We start from the raw sequence: 19097 nt of genomic DNA, 5'->3' as shown, positions 1-19097 counted from the left end.
AACATGTACAATACCAGCAAACAATGAGGCAAAATTTGCTGTAGATTGTTTTTTTGCCTTTAAGTGACACGTCAGACAGGACCGAACCCCCAGTTGGAAGCTCTGGACGCCTGCAGTGCAACTGCTCGCTCCCTGGGGCAGGCAGAAATCAGTCAGAGCCTTGACCACCCACCCTGTTAGTCTGTCAGAGTTCACAGAACCTGCTGTGTCTTAAGAGCCAGAGGAAGGAAGTGGTGGAGAAGAGGGTCCAAGGAAGAGGAGCAGGAGGAAGGACACACAGCGGGCTGTGGTTCTTTACCACAACTAATTCTTCTGGGGGCTAGAGAACACCTATCCCTGAGGAGTAGACAAGGCAAGGTTTGAAGTGTCTTCTCCAACCAGATTTCCCAGCAGGTTTACATCTGGGGATGCTGCCGGGCGGTGTAGGATTCTGGGTTCTGAGCACCCACTCTGACTAGTCCAGAGAAGTCATGGACTGCACAGGCAAGGCGACTCTGGCCTGTGTGGGACCCAGGCATTTCTCGAAGAACACAGGGAGCCCTGCAACGTGCCTTCAAGCCAGCCCTGCCTCGTTCCCTTTGAGCGAGGCCTGCCCCAGCCTCTGGCAGTATGGGCTTCCCTGGGATGGCGGAGCTGTGCTTGGCCGAGTCCCCCATGGACTTGCTCACACCCCTAGCAGTTGTGGCCACAGCGCAAGCACAAACTCAAATAAACGCGCTTAAGGCATCCTTCGTTCATGGTTTCTCTTGTGAACGTGCCTGTTCTCTCATGAGCACCAGCTGTGGCCCAGTGAGCAGTACTTCCCCAGGCACCTTCCCCTGTTGATTTTAAATCTCCAAGGTCTCAAAAAGCGACCCCTTTCCCTGTGGAGGCAGGTATCCTCCAGGCAGTCCACACAGCTTCAACCTCTACCTCAGGACAGCTTCTCTCAAAGCATCCCAGCTGTCACCCGTGTTCCTTTGCATAGGCTGGGCTGGCCACCAGGCCGAGTGGTGTGCCCAGCAGAACCTGGAGTTCCTGGCCAGTTGCCTCATTTCTCTTACTGAGGCAGCTGTTGGCCCCCAGCTCTGACAGCAATCCTCACGAACACTCTGAACAGTGTATCTGGACTCTGTTCTATGTGACAACTGCTTCTGACTGACTGGGTTCCCTCCCTGGTCCCCAGTGGTGCTGGCTTCATTTGCCCTCTGACCTCATTAGGGACCAGGGATGACTGTATTTTACTCTTTCCAGCCATCTTTCCCTCCCAGCTGGAGGATGCCTCCATATTCCTCCCCAGCTTGGCTTGATTGGCGCTGACTAGCACTGCCCCCAACACCTTGGCACCTGTGACTTCATTTCCCCACAGAAACACCTCCCAGTGGTCCCTCCTCGGCAGCAGGGCAAGAGGCCAAGGCCCACCTTATGCCTGGGAAACAGGTACGTCAGGTAAGAGCATCTTCCTAACCTACTGTGCTCCCTTACAGTGTTGCAAAAATTCTTCAGTGCAGGGGTTCAGTGTCCCCTAAAAAGCCTAGCCCCCAAACAAGAAAGGAAGAACCAGAATTCACAAACACTGGGTAAATTTAAAAAATTAGCCAAAAGCAGCTTCTTCCCACCCTCTGTTCTGGCATCTGGCCTCCAGTGTGCCTGGGAGTCCGAGGCAGCTCTGCCTCCAGCTGGGTATTCCTGCGCTGCACAACAGCCATGTTAAGGCTGAACAAGAGGGGGAGCCTGCGTCTGATCTGTGTCCCTGTGGCATCAGTACTGTAGTGGTCTTCCCCCTGGCTACAAGACCACACGACTGCTCAACACTACCTGTTTGCAGAAGGCTTCAAGACTGGGCATGGTGGGACAGTCACAGCTCAAAACGAATGAACAGCGCAGGAAACAAAAACTCTGAAACTACCAAAGGCTATAGTGCTTAGGCTCCCGGGCTCTGCTCAGGCTGAGTGAACCTGCTCTTAGCCAAGGGTAAAAACAAATGTGAACGTAGTTCTGACTGGGCCCAAAGAGCTGAGGGACTGAGCCACCAACACAGCAGGACTCGGGGCTATACCTGGGCTGCAAAGCTCACGTAGGGCATTTGTGTGCATGCAGTGGGGAAAACTCTTCCATTCACGGAGGAAAAACTTGATTAAACCAGGACTCTGAACAGGATTAAAAATCCATCCTCTGACAAAGGCTTTACTGACAACTTTCCATACAGTTAGTCAAAAAATAAAAAAAATACAGAACACAGCAGACAGTATCTTGTACACTAGAAATCAACGTGACAGGAGTCCCTTTCTCATTGCTGTAAAAAAACAAAACAAAAAAACAACAAACAAACAAACCCCCCCCCCCCCGAAAACTAAGAACTTACTTTTGGTGGGGGGTCAGGACTCTGGTCCCCCATCCAATGAACCAAAATAACCCAGCAGAGAATTCAAACCAAGGGGATAGGATGTGGGGAGGGAGTGGTGATCAGATTTTTAAAATAACTGCTTTTTGTGACACAAATGCGGAGCTGCAAATAGGTCTGGGCTAGGCAGTGTCTCTTACTATAACTATCACCATGTGTTCTTCTTCTAGCTTGCCCAATGTCCTCAGTGCTGACTGGAGGTACTGCTGTGAAAAGTCGCAGGGTGGGAAGGCATAGAGCATGCCCGTGCTGTCTCTGCCCTTGGACCCCCCCACCGGCAGGCTGATCACCCCTGCCGCCTGCTTCTGTTTCAAGTAGGAGACCAGGTTCCTGAGAAGCCGCCTCTGTAGGCCTGGCTCCACCGCGGGCATCCCCTCCGTGCCAGGCCCGCTGGGGGTCGCCTGGGTGGCGAGGAGCACCGCATAGCCGTTGGGGCTCCCCTGCTTGATCCGACGCGTGACCTCATCGAGCTTGGGCTGGTCCAGTCGCAGACGCTGCGCGATCTTCAGCTGGGTCAGCTTGCTCCCGGAAGTGTGGTCTTTGAGGAGGCCAGTGATAACCCCCTGGTCCCCCTCTAGGATGTGCATAGATGTCGGGAAGCAGCTGTTTTTCAACACCAGGAGCCCATTCCAACCCAGCTGCAGGGTCTGGGCATACTCGGAAAGATTCTTGAGCTTTTTGGTCTCATGTTTTGGCTCTTCCAGAGGCTTGGCCTCAGCCTCAGCGGTCCGATGATTGCGCTCGCTCTCTCGTGTCTTCTTCCCATGAGAAGAGTCTGGAGCCTCATGGTGGTGGTGGTGGCTCCGCTCCTCAGCCCCATGTCTGCTGTTGCTGAGGGAGTTGCTGCTGCACTCCTTGGTCCCGTCACTGGAGTGGTTCTCCTTACGGCCGCGCTCAGGAGTGCGGTCAGAGCCCCGGTCCACCTGTGGCCCACCACCCTTGGTCCTGCTCCGTTCCTCGTAAGGGGAGTGGGTTGTCCTCCCTCGGTCACTGGAAAGGCTCCTCCGCTTCCGCCTCTCCTCCCAGGGCTTGGGCAGGCCCCGGTCCCCATCTCCCCAGCGCTCCCCACTCCGGCTGCGCACCGACCGGCTGTAGCCCTCCAGGCTGTTCCGGCGGTCAGAGCTTTTACTAGGGCTGGTCCAGTCCCCTTCCAAAAAGGTCCGGTCTCGGTCCGAGTACAGGAGGTGTGGGGGGGTCCTATCCCGCACCCGTAGGTCTGCATCCAGATTTCGGTGCCGGGTATATCCGTCTGGCAGCAGCTCATAATGCACAGGGAGGGGTGAGGGCTGGTACTGCTGGGGATACCGAGTCTCCTCTGCTTTGGCAAAATCCACACGCAGCCTCCGGTCTGGACCACCCAAGGGAAAGCCCCTCATTTTTGCACAGGCGGCCTGAGCTGCATCCAAGCTTTCGTACTGGATGTAAGCAAAGCTATCTCCCTTGACGTGATCAATGGTCCGAATGCTCCCAAAGCGGTCAAACTCCCGGGCCAGAGCGGCCAGTGAGGTGTTAGGTCCCAGGCCGCCCACCCAGAGGCGAGTGGTGGGGTTGGCCTTGCCATAGCCTATCTTAATGGGGTTTCGGCCAATCACCCGGCCCGACATAGCCACCTTAGCCCTGTGGGCCATGTCTAGGTTCTGGAACTTGAGGAAGGCATACGCACCACCTTGGCCACGGGCAGGTCTCTTAATGACCACTTCCTCAATGATGCCGTACTTCTCAAAGGCCCGCCGCAACTCCACCTCAGACACGCTGTGGTCCAGGTTCCCGATGAAGAGGTTGCGCGTGGCCCGCTGGTCATCTTCAGGCATCAGGTCCTCCTCGCACACAGCAGGGTAGCCGTAGGGGCGCCCACGGTCGTCATACAGCCCGTAGTAGTCCAGGGCTCGCTCCCGGGATAGTCCCACTGCGGCGGCAGCGGCAGCATCCAGGGCAAAGGCTGCTGCAGCGTGGCGGGCGCGGGGCTCTCGCAGAGGCGGGGCAGCTACTGGGGACAGCGAGCGCTGCTTGTACTGGTAGCCGCCGTGCAGGGGTAGGTAGCCGAGCGGGTCGGCGGGCGTGGGCGGCCCCGGGGGCGGCGTGGAGGCGGCAGCGCTGCTGCTGCTGCTTCGCCGGCTGCTCCCACCGCCGCCGCCACGCAGGTACACGGGCTCCACCTTGAGCGGCCGGTCGTAGAGCAGCAGCTGGCGGGCCAGGGCGTGCTGGCGGGCCTCGCGTGCGTCCTGCGGGTGCCGGAAGTTCACGTAGGCCACGCGGCCCAGCTCCGGTGTGTGCGACAGGCGCAGGCTGATCTCGCCAAAGCGCTTGAACTGGTGGAAGAGCCGGTCCTCGAGGTGCTCGGCGGGCAGCGCGGGGCTGAGGCTGCTGATGAGCAGCGTCTTGTACTCGGGCGCGGCTGCCGACGAGCCGGGACCCGCGGGCTCGGCCCCGGGAGGTGGCGGAGGTGGTGGCAGTGGAGACGCGCGGGGTGAAGCACCTGAAGCGCCAGGGTCCCCGGAGGCCTTGCCGCCGCGTCCCCCGCCGCCGGCGCCCGAGCCCGAGGAGCGGCCGCTGCTCGCACGGTGATTTGCGTCCCCGGCGCCGCGGCCGTCACGATGCCCACCCCCGCCGCCCCCGCTACCGCGGGGTTTGTCTCGGGCCCTCGTTGGAACGGGATGCTTGGCGCCGCCCGAGGCCTTGTGCGCCGCCCGCCGCCCGCCCGCCTCCGCCTCCCGTTCGCGCTCCCGCGGCCGCTTGGCCGACGATGACGAGCCGCGCCCGCTCGGGCTCGAGTCTCGCTCGCTCTGCCTCTTCATGGCGCCGGCGCGGCGGGCGGGCGGGCGGCCCGCAGGCCCCTCACAGCGGCGGCGGCGGCGGCCGAGGAGGTAGCGCCCCCGGCGCCGCCATCTTGGACAAAAGGACTCGGCGCGGCGGTGGCGGCGGGGCGGGACGGGAGCGGCGCCCAGGGGCTGGGCGTCGCGTTATCAGGCTGCGCCGGTCTGTCACGTGACCTCGCAGCGGGCGGAGCGGAGCTGCGCCGGTCTGGCGTCATCTGAATGCGCCGCCCCCGTGTCACGTGACCCCAGGGGCGTGCAAGCGAGAGCTGCCCGACAGCGAGCTCTGGCGCCACCGCGTGGCTAAGGGCCCGGGCTACGCGGAGATCTGGGACCTCGCGGGAACCCGGCTGGTTCGCCCTGTCTCCGACCCCAGCGGGCTGCAGGCCCTAGGCCTCCCACTTCCGGCTCGGGGGTCCACGCTGCGTGGAATGGGAGTGGCAGCGTCTTTGGGCGCCCGGCTCCCTCATCTTGACCCAGAGAGGTCTCTCTACGTGGCATCTCCCCAACCCGGCATCTCCACAGCATCTCCCGACGGTGGTTGGGGATAGACAGGCGAGAGGACCTAAGCACGCCGCTTCCTAGGCCCGGTCCAGGACCCACATCCCACAAAGCAGACATCCTCCGCGTTTACATATCACGCAGCAGCCCCCGGAAAGGCCGCAACGACCATGGGCTAGGAGTGCAAAAGGCGAGGCCCGTCTGGGTTCAGACAGAGAAACCCGAGCCAACAAACTTGCCGTTTACCGAATGGGAATAGTCTCCTTGGTGCCACAACGCTCCACCCTCTAATGCGGCCTCCCGAGCAGATAGTGGGCTGTAATACAGGGCAGCGGCAACGGAGCTAAGGGCGAGGAGGCCAAATCCAATATTTAACCACAGCTTGCACGCTTACCTCTCACTGGCTCGTGCCTCTATCCACTTCCAGGGCCAGGACCTCTTCAGAGGTGAGGTGTAGCGGCGGGGAGAAGCCTGCCCAGTTGCCCAAGCCCCGTTGGGAACGTGTCATCTCCAGAGAGCTGCTGGGCGCATCGCAGAACCTGACCCAACTTCTGCAAGGAAACCTTAGGGGTGGGGAAGAGAGTTTTCTCTCCTCCCACGGTCATAAATAAAGCTGCTCCTGGAGCAGCTGAGGCAGATGCAAGGGGAAAGCTCTTACAAGAAACACCTGTTAACAGTTGCCTGATCTGAACACTTCCAGAATGAGTTAACCCATTGTAGATCGCCTTGGGGGTCAGTCCTAGAGCAGTACTGGTTGGGTGGTTTTCCCTGTGCCTGTGTTCAGTGTAGCCTGTAGGCCACGGCTGTCTGCCTCCTAAGACTTCTATCTTGAAGTGTGGATTTTCCCAGTACCTGGTGGGGCCTCAGGGCACTGCACTTGTCAGATCTTAATAGCCCACCTAATTGCCTTGGCCTGAGAAGTAGTTCAAGCTTCTTGCCTCCCTCCTAGAAACCTGGTGTTGAAGATATGAAATGTGGGACTGCTGCTGGCTCTCCTTAGTGGACGCCACAGCAGGTGGTAAGAAGGCCTATGGAGGCAGACTGAATTTAGCAGCATAAATGATGTGATCTGAGATCTTCTTGGGAAGGCACTGCTTTAGTCCTTCCCTTCAGGTGGTCTTGGCAGACCCAAGAAGCCGAGGGGTCTCCACCAAGTCAGAGCTCATGCTGGTAACTGAGTTTCCCAAAGTCAGCCCTGGAGAGGAACTGAAAAACCAGACTCTGGGGACAAGACTTCATTGGTTGGACTTTTCTTTTTTTTTTTTTTTTTTTTTTTTGGTTGGACTTTTCTTGATCAACAAGGGAAAAGGCACCCTCTCACTGACTTTGTATAAACCAACCCCTGTTAAGTCTTGCAAAACCCCAATTAGGCATGAGAAGCTTGGGACACCAGACCACAAACCAAGTAGACAGCCGGATCTGGGTAGTGGTGGGCAGAGGTAGCCAGGCCAAGAGCATGTCTAGAAACGTGAGGGTATTGAACACTGGCAGTTACTGAGGTCATTCTCTGAGAAGGCCCCACGAAAGCCCCTCCCTCATACACCAGATTCAATCCCCTGTGCTCTGCACGAAGCCCCACAGCTTCTGACTCCTCTCCTGGAACTCTCACTTGAAGTCACCTTGGGATGGCGCATCAGGCACAGCCTCCCCCCCCCCCCCCCCCCCCCCCCCGCCGCCCCTGACACCTCAGCCCCTGTCCTGCCCTGGCGTCTGCAGCCCTGGTTGCTGAGGGATGAATGTGACAATATCGGACAATTCTTTGTGAACTGGAAAGCATAAACTGGTGGGATCTTCGATAGGGTTGAAATCCCATTTCAGATTCACTTTAATTCTCCAAGGACAGCTAGAAATTTTCTTCCTTTAATAAAAAATTCCCAGACACACTTTGAAGTCCTAGAGTAAACCAGCAACAGAACAAAGTGAATCCTCCCAGGGGGGCGCTGGAGAGCCAGCTTCGTCAGGAAAGCTCCAGGCTTCACGCCTGACATTGTCAGGAGCCCGCCTAAAAAATAAATTACAAAAAGGCTGTGGGGAAGATGCAGGTGAGCTGCTTTCCCCTCAGGTGCAGCAGGGACCAGGCCAACTACAAATCAGTCCGTGAACTGGCTGCCTTGGGGGCATATTTAGGCATCAGTTCGTTAATCTTCCGGATGTAGTCAGACTTCTCTGCGCAGCCTTTGCACGTCTCCCCCCAGTCATCCAGGATCTTCTTCAGCTCTTTGACCCGGAGCTTCTTCAGGTCCACCGTGCTCAGGTCGATCTGCTTGTCTGGAGGAGAAAGCAGGGAGAGCTGGTGGGAGTGGCCACAGATACCCCCACCCCAGCCCCACCCCCAGCCCCACCCCCAGCCCCAGGAAGGGTCACCCCTGCACAGCCCCCAAGCCCTCAAAGCAAGCAGCCCTACTGGTTGGAGGGGGACAGACATTTCAGACACCTGCAGTTGTGTGTCCGTGCTCACTGCCCCAACCTGGGGGAACTGGCCTGAGGCCCTTTCACCAGAAGGCCGGTCTCACCCTGGCAGCGTCCACCCGGACATGTAGTGCTGCCCAGGACTAGGACAGAGGCCACGTGGTCCTTATAGGACGAACCTTACAGAAGAAATGTGTTGTTGCTCCGCACCCCCCGCCACGCCCAAGTGCCTTGACAACTAGTCACAGTAGAGATGAAGTCACTGCAGAGTGACAGCTCCAGGGTGACAGAGCAGACAGATCCCCTAGTTCCAATTTCCCCACACAGGCCCTGGTTAGGAGCTTACTCCCCATAACTTGTGAGCACAGAGAGACTGTGAGCCAACTGCTCCTGCCCCAGGTCCCTCTCAGGAGACTAGGCATCCTTGACACAAGTAGGCAAACACAGGCCCTTGGATACTTAAGTCACAATAAAATATGATGGTTTTATAGAAAAGGATAACTATTCCTGGTCCTGACTCTGAGGACCTGGCCTGCTTTTTTTCACCAGAGATCCGTTTGACAAGAGGGGTGCCGCAGCGCCCGGAATTCTTGGGCCTGCCTGTCTGCACACAGCATTTCTCTTCAAAATAATAAAAATCACTGGGCCTTCAGCAGAATGAGCCAATTAAACCCAGGTCAGGCCACATCCCTTCTCCTCTCAAAAACCCGTGTTGCCAGGGCCTGGGTGGCTCAGCTGGTTGAGTGTCCGACTCTCGATTTCAGCTCAGGTCATGGTATCGGGGGTTGTGGGACCAAGCCCCGCACAGGGCCGTATACTCAGTGGGGAGCCAGCTTGAGATTCTCCCCCTGCTCCCCCCTTCTCTAAAATAAATCAGTCTTGGGGGGGAAAAAACCTCTCTGTGCCCCTGCAAACCAAAACCAAACAAAACCACATTCCCAACTTCACTCAGATTAAAGACCTAAAGCTGAATGTTCACCAGCCTGCGAGGCCCTGTGCCCTGCCCACCCGTCCTACACTATGTCCTCTGCCTGCAACACTCTTCCTCTGGGCTGATCCGCCGCCTTTGAAGTCTGCTGAGTGTCATCTCCTCCATGAGGCCTCTCCTGCCAGATTCGCACCCCCGACCCCTCACTTGGCACCACCGGTCTACAACACGGTTCACTGGCCGCGCTCTTGTCTCTCACCCGCCTCTCCCAGCTAGAAAGCCAGCTCCATGAAGCCTGAGCGTGAAGGCTCTGTGCTTAAGGACTGGCCACACTCACCATATTTGAGCTCACAGATCTGGCTGTCCTTCTTCTTAAGCTTCTCACAGACCTTCTCCACAGGGATGTGGTGAGCCAGGGGCTTGGACACCTCATTGATGATCTTAGTGGCAGCATCATCTGTGGCCCCGATGTAGTAGCACTGCAGCAAGAGAGGACAGTGGCCTTCAGGCGGTTCCACCGGAGGGCCTTCTCCTCCACAACACACTGACCGCTCAAAACCTCTCTTTCTGGCAGGGCCTCATGCTCCCATGCCCTGCCTGTACTGGCAGTCAGGTTCGGTCAGTGTAAACCCTGGGCTCTTAATACATGCCCAGTTCCAGAGCTGACAGCCTCCAAATAAGTTTATGAGTCACCAGGATTCAGACCTTTAAACAGAGAGACAAACCAGCAACTTCCAGAGAAATTAAAGCTACAAAAGTCCTTGGTTCATCAGTAAGGCTTCTGTCCTCAAATCAGCACTAGCCACACCCCACCCCCTGCCCAGTTTGTTATCTTCTTGTGTCCTTGCACACGGCCTCTCCTGCTCACAATGGCTCTCCCTCTGCCAGAGATGCTCTTCCTCAGAGTCTTGACTATTTTACCTGCATCTACATCTGCCCTCTCTGCCACAGCACCCTGGTCATTTTCTCCAGTACACTCATCCCATGGCATCATTTGCCGAACTGTCATTTCTCCCCACTGATCCCCCCAGTGCCCGGCACACAGTAGGTACTTAGTCAATACTAACGTGATAAAAAAAAATAGCCCAACTCCAGAATGCATGAAAGCACTCAAGTCCCACACCAGCACACTGACACAACTGGCACACCTCCTGAGCACAAGGGGGCAGGGCCAGCCAGGGAGGGGAACCAGCTACTCACCAACCGATTCTCTTTGCCTCTTGCTTCCCGGCAGAATTTTATAAGTTCTTTTTCAATAGAGGACGGTGAGAATGTGACATCTCTGTCTTTGAGGTCCTGATAAAATCTTCCCAGATAGGAGATACAGACTGGAAAAGAGGGGGAAGGGAGATGCTCAGCAATCACCACGTTGCACCCCAATCCACCAGGAGGGAACACTGTCAGCAATTTAAATAGGAGACACGGAGGTGAGTTTTTCCATCACCGGGGTTTCTCAAGTGCCCATAGGCCGACAGAACCCGGCTCCGGGTTGCTGGGGTCCCCTGGTACACCCAGGGCACGCGGGGAACGAGCATCACCAAATGACCCACACACGGCTCCTCCCTGCTCCTTCTACAAAGTTTATGCCGAGACTGAACACGTGTCCTTGAGATGGGCTCACTGTGACCTCATAAGAGGCCAAACCGGAGAGCGAAGACAAAAACGATCCAAATGCTTCTCATTTCCAAACACAACACCGAACCCCGAGGTGCGGCTCCGCAAGCCCACCGGACCCGGCGCGGTGCTCAAGGCTGGCCCTAGGAGCTCCGGACCTGAGCCAGGGAGAGCCTCTGCCCCAGTGATGGGGAAGGACACAAACTCCGGCGTTATCGCAATGCCAAGCCAAGTTTTCTGCACGATCTGATCCCAACTTTTTCTTGTCGGACTAGCTTCCTAGGCCCGGGAGCTGTTTCCTAGGCGGCGTCTGCTCCTTCTCGGGCGGACCCCGCTGGGACCGGCCGCCGCCCCCTCCCGTTCCAGCCCCGGCCTCTCGGCCGTTCGGTGGTGTTCAGCGCCACCAAGACAGCCTTGGCGCGCGGACCCCAAACCCGCCGCACCTTCGCAGTCGCCCGGCCGCAACGTCCGGCCGCCCGGCAACACGCTCAGAGCAAGCGCCACCGCCAGCCCGTGCGTGGCCCACATCCTCCACCTCCACCTCCTCCTCCGCCGCCGCCGCCGCCCGACTGAACCGCGCCCGCCGTGAGGCGCTACCTCCAGGTCCCGGCCGCGCGCCGTAGTTCCCCATTGGCGGGCGGCCCCCGCGCCCTCCCACACGCCGCGCTCCTATTGGTTCACGCGCCTGGGAGCCCAGACCGGCGGCTCCACGCTGCCCTTTCCTATTGGCTGGTAGCGTCACCCGCCCTAGCCCTAGACAGTTGTCGGCCGCTGATTGAACCAGGGCGTCCGGCCGGATGTGGCCGCGGGGGCGGCGGAAGCGGCCCGGGCCGCCATCTTGAGTAGGGGCAGCGGCGGTCCCTGAAGCCGGAAGGCTCGGGCTGGAGTGGGGTTCGGCGGTAGGTCCGCGCCTCCAGAATTGTTCCCAGTACCCTCTGCTCTGGGCCCTATGCTGGCCCGAGAAGCCCCTAGGACTTCCCCTTCCGGGGTCCCGACTCGTGGCGCAGGCCATCATCTCTTGCGTCAATTGCTGCCCAAAGGGCAGGCTTCGGGTGACTGTCCTTGCCATTTTTTAAAACGATCCCGAGTGGGGGACCTAGGCTTCGGGGAGCGCCCGCGAGTCCTGCCGACCAGGCCCGAAGGTGCGCGTTAGGCTGGAGGCCGCCTTTTTCGGGCTGACCGGACACCAGCTCGGGTGGACAGACGCTGGGTTGGAGGATTTCTCATAGGAAGCAACCTCCCCCCCCAAGCTGTCGTCCCAGGCCCAAGGAAAGCGCCTGGCCTGGTTAGGCGCCGTCTGTGTGCGGTCAGAGCTGGCCCGCGTCGGTGGGGAACTAAAGGGCTGGACTGCCGCCGCTGGCGGCGACGCTCCGGGGGATCCCTGGTTGCTGGGAGCGCCTCTTGAGTAGGTGGGGGCCCACCAGTCAGCGGACAGGCACTGGCGAGGGTTTCCTCTTTGGCTGTCCTCCTTTCAGGTTCTGTCTCAAGGCAGGACTTTGGAAAGGCTGGCTCTGTGCTCTGGGCAGAGAGATTTCTATGAGGCTCAAGGGCTTGGAGTCCGGGGGACGAGGATTGGAGAGGGGGCACTTGGGCTGCTCCCATTCAGTGAATTCAGTGGGTCAGTATCAGGTATTCATCTTTAATTCACATCACAGCAGTCAAGGGAATGGGGAAAGGGGAAAAAATCAAGTGGCAGATATTTACATCTAAAATTCACATTACTTGTTGGATTTAGAACATGCTACCACAATATATACAGTAAAATACCTCTTGGGACACTAGTACAAATTTTTTTTCTTTTAACTTTGCTTTCTGGTACAGGTAAGATCATTTTTAAATCACTTTTTTAAACATAAATACATAAAAGAAATGGTTAGAAGTCTTATTTTAAATAAGCACAGAATGCTGGAGGTTAAAAACACATTTATAGGGCTGAATACCAATTGGACATCACACTCTATACATTTTTTGCTCAAATTCCTGTACAAATACACAGCATTCAAATAAGTATTTACAAATAAGCTTGAAAGAATGAAAATCAGTGTTTCACAATCTTTTCGGAGGATTCTCATTTCTGGCCTCCCACTTCCCCTCAGACTGGCGTTCTCCAACAAAAGGGATTTGGATTATGTCCTTTTCATCCAGTTGGGGAAAATGGAAAGGGAAAACAAACCTCCTCACCTTGCATGAAAACGCAAGGCCAAACCAACCCACACTCCCCGCCCTACCATCCTGGGCCACCAGGTGGAGAAGGTCGATGTTCTTATGCAATGACTGCCTTGTCCAGGGATTGATGTTCAGAAGTGCCCTAAACTCTAAAGTTGCCCTCCCACTGAAGTCTCACACCCAGAGCTAGCCCCTGATCCTCTAACACCTGTGAACACCAGATGCTCCAGGCCTGCCCTCTGAGGTTGGGGCTGCGATGACTGATCCACTCTGCCTGGAGCTATCCTTACAGTATCGGGAAGGACCCACACTGGTGAGAAGCACCCCCCAGATGCCCTGAGGGTAATGCGCCCCTCCATCTTTCCCAGTAGGTTACTTGCTGGCATTCCTGTTCAGTAAGCTGGCATTTGTGTACAAGAGAAGAACACCCTGGCCGGCCTTGTCTGTTTGGAAAGAGGGACTGTAGGGAAGGGGTGGGGGTCTAGGGCCCGGGGCCTGGCCACGGAGTCAGGCCTGCAGAAGAAAACTACAGGAGAACACACCTGCTCAACAAGGAGAAGGCCGCCTTGTGACCATCAAAGTTGTGAACTCAAGCAAATGAAAGAAAAATACTGTAGACTATTTTTTTTTTTTAAGTAACTTAGAAGCACCCTGGTAAGATACTATCCCCATCCCACCCTATCCCCCCAAATAATGAACCAAGAGGAAAATCAATGCCCTGACCTGAAAGAGTTTCCTATAAAGACACCACTGCCCTCTCTGCCCAACAGACTGGGGAGGCTGGAGAAAGTAGCCTCATGCCCGCCCCGAACCCTGAGTGGTGGTCCCCGTGGGCCTGGAGTATGTTGGGGGTGGGGGAGGGAGGCGCGAGGGACAAGGGGCAGGGGCTGAGAAGACAACTGCACTTGGCCACCTGGAAGAGGATAATTCAACCTGCTGGGCTCTCTGCTTCCAGAAGGGGGAGCTCCCTCCCACCCTCTTTACCCAGGAGCTTGCAGAACCTGACCACGAGTCCTCAGGGCTGGAAGCCTGGCTGGGCAGCCAGCCCCACTGCTCAGAGGTAGTGCTGAAAATCCCTGATTCAGGAGCTGGACGACAGGCATTCTGGCCACTTCTGAAAGCTCAGAGGATTTCCGGCCCCTGCCACACCCCAGCCTCACTCCCATGCCAGCTCTTCTCTCAACACTTGGCCTCCTGGACAGGGGGAGGAAGGTGCCTAGGGCAGTCCCTCTGGCTCCAGACCCCCACTCAAACCCAAGAGGGTGGGAGATAACCTTTGCAGATCCATTCGCCAGGGGGGCTCCTGCAGGGCATGAGGTGTGTTGAGAGTGGAAGTGAGCAAATGGTCAGAAATAAAAGCGATGGAGGGAAAAATCCAAGGTAGAGTGGAAGGCAGGGCTGGCCCACGGAAGCCTGGCAGTGTGCCCTGGGCGTGCCTTAGGCCAGATCACATGCCTGAGCTGGCAGGTTGGCCCAAGCAGCCCCTCAGGTGCACACTCCTGGATGGAAGAGTGGGCGGGTGGGTAGGCTTTTGTGCAAAACGGCTTGTAGCTCCCTTGTCCACCTGTGACGTGTAGTCCACGTGGTCCTTGCAATCCCTGAATACAACCATGAGCTCTTCTGTCCATGCAGCAGCGGAAGAAGTCCCTAGTGCAATTTCCATTCTTCTGTGCCTCTCTGCCCTGGAGGGAGGGCCTGGGCTCCGACCCCCGGGCCCTGCAAAGCTGCAAAGCAATTCTGTCTGTGCAATATCTCCGTATAGCTCCACGTGGTCTGGAACTGCAGGAGGAAGAAAGCATCTACTGCACAAAGGAAAGAAAGGAAAACCCATAGAAATGGAAACGTAGAAAATGAACTAAAAAGAGAAGCCACAACCCTTCATGCTGCTGTGGCCTCTGTACATGGCAACACACGAGTTCACGGCAGTAGAACGTAGACTCGGGGTGGCTCTCTCCTGAGTGCCGGGCCTCTCAGCTCCCTGGGGTAGGGGGGACTTGCTTCTCAGACCTGGAGTGGCTGGGCAAGCTGCTCACCGCGGGCGGTGTCCCCGCCGCCTCCCTGCCCCTCACTGTTCCCCGCGGCTGTGCTCCCAGGCCAGGCGGGCCTGCTCTTCCTTGGCGCTCCCAGGGGGCAGAGAGGCCTTGCGGTGCAGGCCCCGGGGCCGGTCAGCGTCTTCGCGAAGCAGCACGCCCTCCTCGTGCTCCAGGGCTGGCAGGCGGCTGTGGTAGGGTTTGGGTGGCAGCGCGGGTGGGTCCATGGGGTCCTGAGGGACGACGCACCCGGGGGCTGAGTGGCTTCGGCATGGCTGGGCCTTGATGGAGTCCAGGACTGCGGACTCGGAGAGGCTGTAGTGGACAGGGAGGTAGGGTGGCTCGAGATCTTCGTCAGCGTTCCAGGCCTGGCTCGGCATGGAGTCCATGGTGTCGGTCCGAGGCGGGGCCTCCGAGGAGTGCCCAAAGTTACTCTCGCTCAGGGAGGACACGCCGCTGCTGGCGCTGCCTGACAGGGTTGAGTTGCTGCCATCCAGACCCGACTGGGGGCTCGTGGGGGAGGCCGGGATAGGGTGGAGAGGAGACTGCAAAGCAGAGGGTGGGCATGTTAGAACTTCTCCTGCGGACGGGCTGGCGGCCTGCTGTGTGGAGAAAGGGCCAGGTGCTCGCGCTCACTGGCTGCCCACTGGTCTCTTCGGCAGCCTATTCCCAGCAAGCCAGGGGAGCCCCAGAATCAGCACCATCTCTGTGGGCAGAAATGGCTCTGCCCCGAGCACTAGGCACTTGCACCCCGTGGCTCTGGGGTGCTGACAGAAAGGCTGGGTCAGCAGGCCAGTGGGCAGAGCAGAAAGAACCCCCAGGACCATGGGCCAGATGAATGGGCTCTGCTGCTAAAACCTATGACTGAGTCCATCTTTTCCAATGTGCAGAAAAACGAGTGAGTTTTCATGAGACTTTGCTGCCTCTGCCTCTTGCTTTTGACTGGACTCCAGTTTAAAATAATCTACCATCTACCATGGGAGTATTTCTTGCCTTCTTGAATTGTGTGCCGTTACCTGGTGACACCAGCAGGAGCCCCCCAGCCCCTCACTGCCCCTTGCCCGTGCACCCTGGGCACTGTGTGTTGCTGTCCCCCTGACCTCCCTGGCCCCCTCACACTGGTTCCAGGACACATCAGTAATCTGCATGGCAAGCGTGGGGCCCTGGGCACCCCTAGCTTCCATCGGGCTGGGCGCTCTGGGAGGGAACAGGGAGGGCTGTGGCTCATTTCGTAGAGCTGATTCCAGAGCAGACCAGAAGGTTCCACTCACCACCCCCATCCCCGCTGGGGCTGTTGCTTCAGTACATTACCTTGCGCAGAGTCCGGGCAGGCAGGGCCGGGGGGGTGTCACCCAGGGGGTGGTGGAAGGCGTCGAAGTGTAGGGAGTAATGACCTGCAAAGGGAATAGAACCAGAGCCTCAGCTGGGACCCCTCTGGGGCTGTGTGGACACATCTTGCTGGGCCAACTGGGCAGCCGTGGGAAGAGGTTCCTGGGGACCTCTCAGTGTTGAAGGCCACAGGAAAACCTCTCTTTTCACTGGAGTTCTCCAAAACAGGCTGCTGGAGTAAAAGACACCTGTGCCACACAGAAAGTCAAGAAGGTCGAGTACATCAGAGCTCACAGGATGACAGGCCGCCGCCAACTGGCAGCCCTCCGGCAAGCTGGTGGGTAGCAGGCTTGGCACAGTCGGTTCCATGGTCTTCGGCCCCCCTGGCTGGGAAGGCCTGACTGAGCTCACCTGCTGTACTTGGAAACCTCACAGACCCCAAAGCCCAGCAGGATCCTTCCCGTGGTGGGGATGGTTTTTCCTTGGCTGAGTCAGCCCAGGGAATGGCCCATCTTCTTAGTTTGGAGGTCTGCTGTCCTTGCCCCTGAGTAGAGTCTGAAACCAGGGACTATCTGAGGGACCCGCTGGAGGTCTTCTTACCATGCAGCAGGCTTCGGGGAGGCACTGAGGGGGCCAGGATGTGCCCCGTGTGGGCAGACAGGAAGGGCTGGGCCTCTTGGGCTCCACTATCCAGGCTCCAGCTGCTGGGGGCTGCTGGCACCGCTGAAGGGTGGAAACAGATGGCAGGAAGGGAGGTTACTTCTTGAGCCATCCTCGGGGAGAAGCCCATTCTATGGCCTCTGGCTTCTCCAGGTGTGCACTATGTACCCAGCACGTGTAGGAATGACACGCCAGCCCACCAAAAAGCTGGCCAAGTGAGATGCTGTGGCCCAGAGGAGAGGGACAGAAGCTGCTTACGAGGATGGCACCAGAGGGAGTGGGCATCTGAAGAATACTTAGGGGGAGGCAAGCTGAGAGGCTAGCAAGGAATGAATGTCTGCAGCCTGTGGGACTTGCCAGGAAGAGGATAGAGAACAGAAGAAATGAGCAGAGCGGAGTGGAACGGGCTGAGGAAGGAGACAGAATGTAGAAGAGGGAAGCCACAGAGCTCCTCCCCAGAGCCATGTCAGGGCTCTCTGACTGCCCTGGCCCAGTGGGAAAACCAGAGAGCACCGAGGGCAGGAGGCAGACACCGCTTCCTCCTAGAGCTAGTGCCCGGCCGGGGGGGGGGGGGGGGTGGGGCGGGGGGGGGGTCCCAGAGGGCCTGCGGTAGCAAGCAAACTCTGCCCACTGACTGAGTTTGGAAAGCACAAGGGGTTTTCAGGCAGGGACCGGTGTTCCGTGTGCCTGCTGGAGGAAAGAGCATACAGCCCAAGAGTTGCAGCTCAGGTCTGGCTGGACCGGTGGCTTCCCTAAGAAGGGGAAGGACTGTGGAACCAGTGGTGCTTTGAGGCCTTAGGGAAAGGTCCCGTTCCTGGCACCGACATGCCACAGACGCAAGGCAGAGTGGCCTTGGACAAAGGGAAACCAAGAGTGTCCACCTGTGCTAAGGAAGGCGTTCAGTGCCAGAATACTTGCTCCCCGTCCCCCAGCCATGGCTGGGATGACTGACTTTGCAGGAAGGAGATGAAACGAGGAATGGCTAGACCTCAGGCTCCGAGGGGCTCTCTGCCAGAGCAGAGCAGCAGAGGACATGCGAATCCTGTTAGCCAGCTCCTCCTGGAGACCCGATACCACCACCAAGAAATGTGCCCTTACTCCAGCCCAGAGCCGGGAAGCATAATCTCCCTTTTGGGCTGTCAGGGGCAGGGCAGCAGTTCAGAACCTGCGCACCTAGCTGCTGGCTTTGTACTCAGGCAGTTGTAGCTAAACTGGGCCTCAGGAGTCTGGGGTCTGGGCTCTCCTTGCTCCAGGTACTGAGCAGGGAAAGCTAGGCCCCGAGAGGCTCTGGAAGGGAAGAAGCTGGACTCCAGCCTTCAAGAAGGATGTGGTCAGGAGGGGCCTGAGATAAAGTGGTGATGTCCTTCCTCTTCCTCCCCACTGGTCTGGAACTGGAGTGGGGGCCTGCAGCAGAACCCAAGGCAGAACTCCACTGTCTGAACAGACTCAGTTCTCAGGACTGCACAGTCCCGTGGGATGGTGGACGGCTGGTGGCAGGAGGGGCGAGGCAGTGACGGGGTAGATGGGCACTCAGCTGTTGCCTAAAAGAAAGAATTCTGAATCTGATGAACAGCACCAGGTGGATTCTGCCAGAAGTCCTCCTCAGGGAGCCCGAGGCTCCTGAAGAACAGGACAGGCCCATTCTTCCACAGGCTCTCTGCAAGATAGGGCAGGAGCTCCTAGGTCCTCAGCACTGAAAAGAGTCACCGGATCTTAGAAATTAAGAAGCTTGGAGGTGGGTCTGGGCAGCTTCCCCAAAAGGGTGCTGACAGCCCAAGCTCTCCGTGCACATCAAGGCCCTAGAAGAACTGCAGGCCTGCAGAAGTTCACCCAAGAGCCCAAAGTAACCTGCGGGCAGGGAGGCTCTGGGGGAAGAAAGCCGGCGAGGCTGCAGGGCTTTACAAAGCACGCCTGCCTGGGCCCATCCACGCGACCGAGAAGCCATCCAGTTCACCCTGCAGCCTGATGTCCGGGAGCTGCAAGGCGCATGGATCTTTGTTGCGTGGCCCAGGTGCACTGGGGCTAGTGGAAAATCGAAGCTGGAGTGAGTCAGCCTAGGAGGAGGGGGCAACCCCTGCTGTGGCCTGGCCATTCCTCTCTCTCTCTGACCTGTTAACAGAGGTCCAGGGCTGGCCTGAGGTCCCTGCTGCACAGCCGACAGCCCTGAGGGCAAGCTTGTCTGGGCTGAAAGTTGCTGGCAAAGAGAGATGACCACAAGTGAGAGAGGTGGAGTCCTTGTGGGACTCAGGATCCTGATGACAAGA

At 57.9% G+C, this 19097-nt stretch overlaps 3 protein-coding genes across 7 annotated transcripts in view; all 3 read right to left on the bottom strand.

Moving 5' to 3' along the window:
* Positions 1 to 2139: 2139 nt before the first annotated feature.
* On the bottom strand, positions 2140 to 5240 carry RBM15B (RNA binding motif protein 15B). Its single transcript, XM_059389829.1, has one exon. It carries the CDS (start codon positions 5176 to 5178, stop codon positions 2506 to 2508), a length of 2673 nt encoding a protein of 890 aa, XP_059245812.1. The 5' UTR covers positions 5179 to 5240; the 3' UTR covers positions 2140 to 2505.
* A 2295-nt stretch (positions 5241 to 7535) lies between these two features.
* Positions 7536 to 11660, bottom strand: MANF (mesencephalic astrocyte derived neurotrophic factor). The gene is made up of 5 exons (XM_059388284.1): positions 11391 to 11660; positions 11092 to 11317; positions 10235 to 10362; positions 9372 to 9513; positions 7536 to 7965 (listed from the first exon to the last, which is right to left on the bottom strand). Exons 1-5 carry the CDS (start codon positions 11658 to 11660, stop codon positions 7781 to 7783), a joined length of 951 nt encoding a protein of 316 aa, XP_059244267.1. The 3' UTR covers positions 7536 to 7780.
* Positions 11661 to 12273: 613 nt separating this feature from the next.
* Positions 12274 to 19097, bottom strand: part of LOC132011368 (dedicator of cytokinesis protein 3) — a 104213-nt gene continuing 97389 nt past the window's right edge. For 4 of the 5 annotated variants that reach the window (XM_059389821.1, XM_059389822.1, XM_059389824.1 and 1 more), the window contains exons 39-41: positions 16774 to 16896; positions 16156 to 16238; positions 12274 to 15389 (exon numbers count right to left, since the gene is read on the bottom strand). In XM_059389821.1, coding sequence (XP_059245804.1) covers positions 14880 to 15389; positions 16156 to 16238; positions 16774 to 16896 — 716 coding nt within the window. In that variant the 3' untranslated portion in view covers positions 12274 to 14879. The remainder of the gene's footprint in view (positions 15390 to 16155; positions 16239 to 16773; positions 16897 to 19097) is intronic. The other variant, XM_059389825.1, reaches the window with a different exon arrangement.

The sequence above is a fragment of the Mustela nigripes genome, chromosome 2 (assembly GCF_022355385.1).
Source record: "Mustela nigripes isolate SB6536 chromosome 2, MUSNIG.SB6536, whole genome shotgun sequence".
Taxonomy (NCBI): Eukaryota; Metazoa; Chordata; class Mammalia; order Carnivora; family Mustelidae; genus Mustela; species Mustela nigripes.
The sequence above is the reverse complement of the archived record's forward strand: the minus strand, read 5'-3'. Positions and strand labels throughout refer to the sequence as shown.

Coding starts and splice junctions, on each gene's coding strand:
- MANF (XM_059388284.1), bottom strand. CDS start 11,660: ATGGCCTGCGCCACGAGTCGGGACCCCGGAAGGGGAAGTCCTAGGGGC. Junction 10,363..11,091: donor GCGGCCGGGCGACTGCGAAG/GTGCGGCGGGTT, acceptor CCTCTTTTCCAG/TCTGTATCTCCTATCTGGGA. Junction 7,966..9,371: donor GATCTGTGAGCTCAAATATG/GTGAGTGTGGCC, acceptor TTTCTCCTCCAG/ACAAGCAGATCGACCTGAGC.
- RBM15B (XM_059389829.1), bottom strand. CDS start 5,178: ATGAAGAGGCAGAGCGAGCGAGACTCGAGCCCGAGCGGGCGCGGCTCG.